Source organism: Merops nubicus, unplaced genomic scaffold, assembly GCF_000691845.1.
Source record: "Merops nubicus isolate BGI_N331 unplaced genomic scaffold, ASM69184v1 scaffold33777, whole genome shotgun sequence".
NCBI classification, from domain to species: domain Eukaryota; kingdom Metazoa; phylum Chordata; class Aves; order Coraciiformes; family Meropidae; genus Merops; species Merops nubicus.
This window is the reverse complement of record NW_008621554.1, coordinates 39533-49449: the sequence shown is the minus strand read 5'-3', so window position 1 is coordinate 49449 and position 9917 is coordinate 39533. Positions and strand designations below refer to the sequence as shown.

At 50.6% G+C, this 9917-nt stretch overlaps 1 protein-coding gene across 1 annotated transcript in view; it reads right to left on the bottom strand.

Moving 5' to 3' along the window:
• Positions 1-1086: 1086 nt before the first annotated feature.
• The window catches only part of MMP17 (matrix metallopeptidase 17 (membrane-inserted)), a gene marked incomplete at both ends in the record, with an annotated part of 19498 nt that continues 10667 nt past the window's right edge, over positions 1087-9917 (bottom strand). The window contains 5 exons of the mRNA XM_008944519.1: positions 1087-1344; positions 2981-3133; positions 6861-6943; positions 9016-9115; positions 9250-9426. Of these exons, the coding sequence (XP_008942767.1) occupies positions 1087-1344; positions 2981-3133; positions 6861-6943; positions 9016-9115; positions 9250-9426 (771 nt within the window). The remainder of the gene's footprint in view (positions 1345-2980; positions 3134-6860; positions 6944-9015; positions 9116-9249; positions 9427-9917) is intronic.

The following is a 9917-nucleotide window of genomic DNA, read 5'->3' as shown; positions in this document are numbered from 1 at the left end:
GTACTTTTCAACTGTAGTGATTCTATGATACTACAGCCAGACGGGATCTCTCACACCACCCAGAAGCCACCAGACAGATGGGAGACAGCTGGTGAGATGTTGCCTCTTCTGTGGTGAGTTCTAGAGCAGAGGCATCTCCTTGGTGCTAAGGGTGTGCCAGGTAAACCCCCTAGTTACCCCAAGGCTGGACACACCATACACATCTCTCAGTGGCTGTCAGTGCACAGTCTTCTAACTGGGTATGGAGAGGCTGAAGAGGACCTCACCTACATGTTCATGACCTGGAGCATGTGCTGCTAGTCCCATGCTCAAGCAAGTAAGCTGAGCCTGGAAGGGCCTTGGGAACCTTCAGCTCTCGGCTGTGTTTTTCCCACTCTGAACCAGGAGGCTGTGAATTCCCTAAGCAGGCCCCATGCCCATGGAGTTCTCCTACCCAAGTGAATGGCCAGTCGTTCTCAGCAGCTTTGGAAATTCACCTTGAAAAGCCTCTGGAAGTGCCTCTCCTCTCTGCCTGCTTTAATGTTTGCTATTACACCGTTAGGTTGCTGGTAAATAAAACCTGGAAGTGCCACTTTGTTATGAGTGAATGGCTGGTTGTAAACATCTCCTGAGACAAAATTCTTTGTGATCTTTTCAGGGGGAAGAAACCACTGAGAAATCTCATCCCTGGAAAATAAGTTGTAACCCTGGGGAAAACATCTCCTTCAAAAATATTTTTGGCCCACATCCTCATTTATCTACTTAAAAATCCACTGACAACAAACTCAGTAAGGAGCAAACCAACACGTATTAGGATAAAAATCTCTGCAAAACAACATCAACTGTGCTCTTATAATAAAATCAAATTATTAGGCCCCTGGGATATTTTTGTTGACTGCTTGAAATTGCAGAGTCTTTTAGCAAGCAGCGTGGGGAGCTCTGGCTGGAAGTCTACCTCCCTCCTCAGCTTTCAGACACCAGGAACTGTTGTCTCATCTGGGGCTGAGCAGTTTATGTCAGCAGGCACAGCAGAAGGGGCTCCAGCTCAAGTAGAAATGAAGCATTGATTTTTTTCTTGTGCTTTTTTGAACCAGCACAGGGACTCACCATCTGACCACCTCATGGCATCGTCTAGAGGGCTTGGTATCCCCTTCCATAGGATGACCTCTGAAGGGTACCCAGGATCCATCCTCCGCTCGTGGTCATCGTAGCACCAGTAGAGATTGTCCTTAAAGAAATAAGTCTTGTCATTGTGGGCCCAGGAGAAAGCAGCATCGATTCCTCCCAGTGGCAGGCCGAAGTCTGAGATCGGCCGCGGGTATCCTTCCTCCACGTTGTTGTCTTTGAAGACCCAGTATCTGTCTCCTGGGGAAAGGAAAGAAGCACAAAGCCAAATCACATTTGTTTCATGGCCGACACCAACATTCCCCCACAGATGAGCTGATGTTTCATCATCTGTCACTGTGACAATCCTCAGGATGGAGCTCTTGGCACCTAAGGATGGGGATGAGCAGGCAGCAGGAACCTTGATCTTTGAATAGTTATTTTTTGTCAGCCTCTCCATGGAGCACAGACCCCCTTAGCTCCTGAACAGCTGCAGGCATGACAGTCCTGGGACATGAATGTGCCAATAGCATTGGTACAGTTGTCACTTTTGTGTATTTGCTGGAGGCATTTGATTTTCTGCCCCTTTGATTTCTGCCTGATATCCAGCTGCAAGAAGCAGAAAGTTACACACAGTTTTTGTGGGCAAATTGGGCACTTCTTGCCTGCTAGTCAGCTCCTGAGAGGCAAAGTGTAGTCCACTTTGGAAGAGAAATCACCACACTTTTTTGAGCCAGCCAGGCTGAAGGACCTGTGGATTTTAAGGGATGTAGGGAGGATGGCACAGGGCTGGATAAATCCCATCTGAGCAGTGAGCTGCTCTTCAAGTGTCCTACACAGCCACCTCCACTGGCCCTACCCTGGGCAGGAGAGAACTGTCAATATAGGGTTTTTTCCCCAATAAAAATGAAGCACAGCTGGCCCTGGTCTGTGGCAGAACAAGAGAATGAACCCAAATCTCTTGATTCCTACATAACCCTCTAACCACTGGGATGGTCTGTCTGTCTGTACAATGTCTCTTTGGGAACCTGCAGTGTCCTTTTAGGTACCACACAACCTATTTTAAAGATTGGGTTTTTCCCTCCCTCAGCTTTCTAGAAGATCTGAAAAGGCTCTTAAACACATGCCCATGTATCAGCATCAGGAACTTGGAGGCTGGGGTAATTTGTGTGTGTTGGTTTCTGTCCAGGGATCAATGAAACGGTGCTGGGGAGAGAGAATAAGAGAACATTTTATAGCCAGAAAGTCTTGTGTTTAATCTTGGGAGCCAGGCAGGACTCACACACACCATGCGTGCCCACCGAGGGCTGTGCCTTGCAGTGGCAAGGCTCCAGCTGTGGCACAGCTGTCATTCTGGCCTCACAAGCAGCCAGGAGCCCCTGGCCCTGAGATGCCAGATGAAAAGAGAGGGTTATACCACTTATTTTAAGGGGAAAAAAAAAAAAAAGTAACAGGAATATCATTAGGAAAACCAAGCTCTTCAGTTTCATTTTTGTCCTCTCTGCTGCCATTTCTCAGCAATGAATACTAAAACAGAGAAAAGGCCCAAGAAGGAACACACAACCTGTAAAGTGTGTGTGTGTGTGACTTCTGCCTTTTGTTTCTTTCTTGAAAAGCTGAGATTTCAGTTACATTGGGCTGAAGATTTTCTTCAATGGCATTTCCCTCTTTTTCTGGGGAACATGGACACTGCTATTTGCCTGCCCTCCCAACAAGCTGGTTTCTCCTGGCCTTGCCCCTGGACAACAGGTCTCCAGCCTGCCCTGGGAGATGTTCAATGGCTGATGCTGGTGTCTCCTGCTTGCAGGAGAGGTCAAAATGCTGACAAGGCACCTCGGCTCCGGGCTTTCCACCAGGGAGACAGGCGTGCTACCTCCAGCACGGCGTGGGCTCTCACCTTTGAAGAAGACAATCTTGTGGTCGCTGGTTCTCTCGTAGACTGCGTCCAGGCTGTCCAGGTTGAGCGGCAAGCCCCGCCAGAAGCGGTGGATCTGGGCCGGCTGGAGGGAGACCAAGTGCTTATTGCGAGTCAGTCTCCAGAAGTACTTGCCTGGAGGAACAGACTGGACATTACTGAACCACGCCGTGACCCACCTTCACCCCGGGGAGCAGCAGAAGGCGAAGCGCTGAGACGGGCGCTCTGAGTAAGAGCCAACCTACTTTCCACCAGCAGCTGCTAGCGCTTTCTATTTCTGGCAGCCAGTGGAAGAAAACCCCTTTTGGGGATCAAAATAATCCTCCAGACATGGCACTGGAATTATCGTACTCCTGGCTGCTGAAGCCAGAGCAGTCTTTCATCTCCTGCTTCCCTGCTCTGCACAGGACCTCCTGGGAACCGGTGGGACCAAGCACCAGCAGCCTTTAGTGGGAGCCTCCCCCAGACCAGCCCTATTTCTCCTCCCCTAGAGCCTCCTGCACACAGGGTGCCCAGCTGCCTTCAGATTCAGAAGTGTGCATGGTGTCGGGATGAAACACAGACATACCAGAGAGGGCTTTTTAATGAAGGGGAGGAAGAAAATGGAGGAAGAAACTATATTAATAAAAGTGGAAGGGGTTGAGGTGGGGAAGGACACCTGGAAGCAGGACGCCTGAAAGCCAGCTCTCAACTTTGTCTCGTATCTGTTATCACTTGTTAGAAATTATTGCATGTTATTACATCTCTGTTGCATGAATTCCCAAGGGGGCTAAGCAACAGACACCAAAGATTTGTATGCACGACACTCAGCTCTTTCTCCAGAGCTGGCAGATTGTGACACCACCTTCTAAAATTTTATGGAAATTGGATCTTAGCCTAATAATGCAGGAGGAGAAACTCTAACGCTTAAACATCTGCAGAGAGGCAGTTTTATTCTAATTATAAGGATTTATATCATATTCTTGTTCTTCTGCTCCAGTTTGCATATTGGCTCTGACTGAAACCCACAAATGAATAATACATTCAAATGTGGTAGGAACTGCCATAATTATAGATCCTTTTTAAGAACAGTAAAAAAAATAGGATTAAAATTTGGTCATTGTACATTGATGGAAACACATGTAATTAAATAAAGATGATCTCTGCATCTCTAATTAGTGAGGCACTAGATAAAGCCAGATTTTCACTTTTTAAAACAAGAAACACAGCTCAACATTAATTCCTTCTTTAGTAGATGAGTATCTGAACTTTGGGGTGTCCTGGGCTCATTTGAGACAAGGAGGGAAGCCCAAATACTTTTAACATTTCAACCCTTTGCTGGCAAAGGGCTCAGCGGGCATGCGACTGCAGCAAGCAAGCTTGAAATCTAGCCTCACAGACAGGCACAGCCTGGGATGTTGGTTACTGCAGCTGGATTTTTGATAAAAGAAAAAAAAAATAGAGCAATTAAGTAGCAAGGTATCCTTAAGACAAGAGCCTCAGGCTGCCCGTGCTTGTGTTTTGCCACACCAAGCCTGCGGTTGGCTGGACAGTCATCAGCCAAGGCCAGGTCTCCATGGGGGAATTGCTGCCATTAGAATGCAAAAATAAAAAATAAATAAAAATTAAAAAATGAAATGAAATCAAATCAAATCTCAACCCCATGTTTGTTTAAAAAGCTTGCTTTAGAACCACCTGCCGAGCTGGCAAACGGAGCAGGATGAAAGCCAAGCGTGAAGTGGTGTTGCCCCAAGTGTCTCGTTTGGCATGGCTGATGGGTTGAGGCAACTGCTCCCTTCAACACCTGCTGCTGAGGACCCCAAGTGTCCCCCACGCTGCCTGTACCTCAGCTGCCTCTGGGGAGGCCACAGCACGTGCTGTGCAGACACACACACAGGGACCAAAGCTGTTTGAAAGCCTCAGGAGTGTGTCGTGAGGCACCTACATCAAAGGGTTTGGTGTCTGTGAGGTGCAGAGAACCCACCACTGCCTCCAACTGGACGAGCCCAGGAGGGAGGTGCTGGGCTCCAGAGGCAGCACACTGGGGACATCTGCTGACACCGTGCTCTTTACTTTGTGTTTTGGCCCACAAAAAATAGATCCCAAAATAGACACCAAGATGGATTTTGCTTTACTTTTCATCTATTTTTCCCCGCCTGGAAGGACAGACAGCTATTTATCCCAGACACCAGCTCTGGTCTCTTGTTTTCCTCTCTTCTCTGGGGCTTTTTTAGAGCTGGCATCTGAGCAAATGCCAGAGGGGGAACAGCCTCCACCTTGTGCTCCCCCAAGGGCAGAGACAGCATTGAATTTTCTGGAGCCCTTTTTGCTGTTCTTGACCATGACCCGAGACTGGCACTGTGATAATCAGTTCTAAGTGCCTGGACACTGATGCTGATCCCTGGGGGAGATGCTTCTGCTTCCCTGCTGGATGGCTTTTGGGGGGCCAAATGGTGGCCAGGGATGGAAAGAAGGGCTCAGTGGGCATTTTTCCATCTTGGAAAAATAGGAATGCAGGCCCACAGAGTCCAGCCTAGATGGGCTCTGTACGGCTGGGAAGGCACTGATGGTTGGTTGATAGCTGACTGACCATGAGCCAGCAGTGTGCCCAGGTGGCCAAGAAGGCCGATGGCATCCTGGCCTCTTTCAAAAATGGTGTGAGCAGCAGGAGTAGGGAGGTGATCGTACCCCTGGAGTTGGCACTCATGAGACCACACCTTGAGCACTGGGTCCAGTTTTGGGCACCACAGGCGAAGAAGGACATGGAGGTGCTGGAGCGGGTCCAGAGAAGGATAATGAAGCTGGTGGGAGGGCTGGAAAACAGGCCTTAGGAAGATCTACTGAGGGAACTGGGGGGGTTTAGTCTAGAGAAGAGGAGACTGAGAGGAGACCTTATTGGTCTCTACAACTCCCTAAAAAGATTGTAGTGAGGCTGGTATTGGTCTCTTCTCCCAAATTACTGATGATAGGATGAGAGGAAATGGCCTCAAGTTGCACCAGGGGAGGTTTTGATTGAATATTAGGAAGAATTTCTTCCCTGAGAGGGTGGTTGGGCACTGGAATGGGCTGCCCAGGGAGGTGGTGGAGTCATCGCCATCTCTGGAGGGGTTCAAAAAACAAGTAGATGTAGCACTTGAGGCTATGGTCTAGTGGTTAGGGAAATGTTGGGATGAACGTTGGACTTGATGATCCTAGAGGTACTTTTCAACTGTAGTGATTCTATGGGACCACCCTCAGCCAGGGACCCTACCAGCAAGTGTGAGGTGCCACGGCACCAGGTGCCCTGCCATCAAGCTTCTGCTGTCACCAGCACAGCTTGCAGGTGCTCCTCTGGACTCTCCTTCCCAGGCATCCACCAGAGCCCCAGCCTGGATCATGCTGCCTGCACAGTCCTGGCCCCAGGTTGCACAGGTTAATCACGCTTTAAAGATATCCATTTTTATAATTTCAAATTAAATTGCGTTTCAGTGTCACTACTTTCTCCTTTTTTGGATACAAGAAATGGCCAATTTACTGCGCAGTCCTTTGGATACCTCTGGCACACCCCTTGTCCTCCTCACAGTCCCCATTTAGCTGTGATCTCTGCCTGTCCCCCAGCAAGGCCACTGCATGTCCCCAGCCACGGGCCACGTGGGCACCTCCCCGGGTGCAGGGGTGAGACAGGGCACAAGCTGAGTGGCTTCCTTCTGCACCAGGGGCAGGATTCCCATGGGGATTAAAATTTCCTTATCATCCATCCACAGCCTTAGTGGGCTGAGGAAGGGCCTAAGCCCCTGGATTTGAGCCAGAAGGAGTCGGTGGCACACAAGACACTCCACTGGGGCAGCAGACCCCACAGGCAGGTTATCCTCACCACCAGGCACCACAGGGTGGGCACACTTACCTTTGAAGAAGAAAGCCTCTCCCCTGATCTGGGCCACTGCATCGAAGTGAGTGCTGCATCTGTTGGGCACGTCCCGCCGGAGCCTGCGGAGAGACGCCCCGGGGGGCAGTGAGGGGCCACGTCCTCCCTGGTGTGCCCCGGAGCCACCGGGCACTCCTCATGCCCACGCCCAGCCACGTGCACAGGGATTTCCAGGGTGAGCCCAGGCAGCCCTCAGCCTGAAGGCAGCTTTGGGGCAGACATCTCCTGGGCCCTGGGAGACCAGTACTGGGAGCCAGGCGGGGACACGCTCTCCATCTCTCAGCTAGTGCAGCTGGTGAGGGCAGAGCTGGCTCGCTGCTGCACGGTGGCACAGCTCAGCTCAGCCGCCTGCCCCTGGGCACCACGTGGTGGGCAAGAGCCAGGCAGCATCTCGCTCCAGTGGCTGGGGACACTGCTGCTCCGAGGCTGAGCTCCGAAATGCCACTCGGAGGTGGCAGAGCTGCAGAGCAGAAAGCAGACGAGCCCAAACCTGGAGACAACACATGCAGGACACTGCCCAGTGAGCAGCAGCTGAGATACTGAGCTGCTTTTAACAAGGTGGGTGGGAAAGGCACGGAGTATGGAGAACCAAAAGCACTATGAAGCCCACCTGAGACAGGATGATTGATGGAGGACAAGGAGAGGATGCTGGGAAGGTGCAGAGAAAAGCTGCTGTGAGTGACAGGGAAGCACAAAGCTAATTTGCTGCCAGAAGGGCTGTGCTGGGCTGCCAGCACCAGCTTCATGGCTCTCTTTGGGCACTAAAGGACACGTGGAGGTGAACCCCATTGCTCCCAGCAATACCTGGGGCAGGAAGAAGGATCCAGCTGCTTCTGCTGGTGGTGCGAGGTGATGGTCACCTACAGGAGCAGGGAGAAATGCTCTCATCTCCAGGTCAAAACATGGCCATACAGAGCCTTGTGGGCAAGCTCCCTTAGAAGCTACACGGGAAGAAAGACAACTAATGGAATTCAGCATGTGCAAGCTAAAGGGTCCCTTAGGACCCTCATAGCCCTTCTGCAACCCCTGCCAGCTGGGACACCTCCCCCAGGAGCAGGTGCTCAGCCCTCTGTGCTGTGGGCATCACACCAAGCAGGGCTAAGTAGAATGAAGAAGAGGCTGAGGTGGGAAAAGTAACAGCAGCACAGGGGTATTTTTTCAAGGTCATATTCTTCTTGGTCCCATTCCTGTAGGAATTATCTGGTTGTTCATCCTTCAGTTCTGTCATCCCCTCTTTGCATATGGAGCACTGAGGCAGAGAGAAATGAAGTGACTTCCTCCAGGTCAGACCCCAGGTGAGGTCACACCAGGAGGTGAAGACAACCTGCTCCATCTCTGCTGCTCTCACCTGGGGCTCTGCTGGTATCTGGCAAATAGATGTGTGACCATGAACTCCTGCCCTTCTGTTCAGTGTCCCTTCCTCTTTTAACTGTCCTGTTGTCTTGGTAGTAAAACAATTTGGTGACTCCATTGCTTATTAATGAGCTATATCCAGAACCTCCCTTAATGAGGGCACAGTTGCTCAATGACCCAGTGTAAGCAGTCCTTTGTCAATTCAAACCTGCGTTGGAGTCAGACTATGAGTCCACTTGTTCCAATATTCCACCCCCCTGCATGTACATTAGGGAGTTGTTCACTGTGGAAAGGTTTAGATAAGTCACGCTTGCACAGATCAGGATACTGCAGAAGAAGCTGGATTAAAATTTTAGCAAGGATAGTTCACCTAAGTGTGATGGGGACAAATTTCCATTAGCACAAGTCAAATTTTGAGTTTTGGGGAAACGCAAAGCGTTCCAAGATGATACAGGATTTCTGGGTGTGCCATGGATGATAAAAATCAGCCAAGGGATAGATTGCACCTATCACTGTTCCTGCTCTGAACTGCTTCACTGGCAGGCTGGCCAGTCTGCACACACACTGCTTGAAAAAAGCAGCTGTGTATGGAGGAGATCAGGAGATGTGAGGAAGAAGGGGCACTTCTGTGTGTGTGTGTTTTCCAGAAGACAAGAGGTCCAGAGGGACAGACCAAAGCCAGAGTGAGCAAGCAAGAATGTGATGCTTGAGTGGAGCTTCACTACTCGATGTCCTTTGCAGGAACATCAGCAGCAGCTGAGAAGAGATCACTGTGACTTACGGGACCGTGGAGCGGTTCTCTGGCAGCTCTGGCAGGATAGGATGATCGTCAGTTTTGCTTACTTCAGGCTTGGCTGTGGGGGACACAGATTCCCTGACTCCTGTGAGTAAAGACAAAGAAGCAGTAGAAGGGTACACCATTGTCCCCAGCAGCCCCACTCACCCCAGGAAACAGCTTCTCTAGGGAGCCCCACGGCACAAGTAGGATGCAGTTGGGTGAGGGACACAAACTTACCATAGAGCTGCCAGATTCGGACCTTGTCCTCGTAAGGTAGGTCATACTTCAGAGGGTCCCCCACTGGTCCTTGGTAGTAGGGTCTCATGATAGACTCTATGGCAGAAATGTGGGTCAGGCCAATGGCATGGCCAAATTCATGGACAGCTACAGCAAATAGGTCCATCCCGTGAGCATCTGAAAATAAAGACAAAATTGAGATAAAAGTCACTACACACTGATTGTATTTGGGGGGTTTGGGTGGGCTGGAAGAGAAAGTATAGGCTTGTGTTGGATAAACTGGGAAGAAAAGCTCTGGAATAGGGGGAGCTGGAAAAAGATATTTCTCTCCAGTTGGAAAAACAAAAGTGAAGTGCCTTACATGAAAATAGAAAGTAAGGCAGATATTAACCTGCACAGAGAGCCCGAGCCCCACACAGGTCTGGGGATCACCCCTCGTGCTCCCAGATCACAACGGTACCCGAGAAAGGGCTGGACAAGCAGCTGAGACAGGGACCTTGGCACAACCAACCATCCGTCACCTCACATCTGCCCTGCAGCTCCTGCCCACACAGCCTCAGGGGTGCCCCAAGCACCACACTGCTGCAGCCACGAGCCAGGGGCTGGCCAGAGCCCTGACAGAGAGCAAAGCCATGGGCCAAGGACCTGGTGAGCCCCCCGCCCTGCCC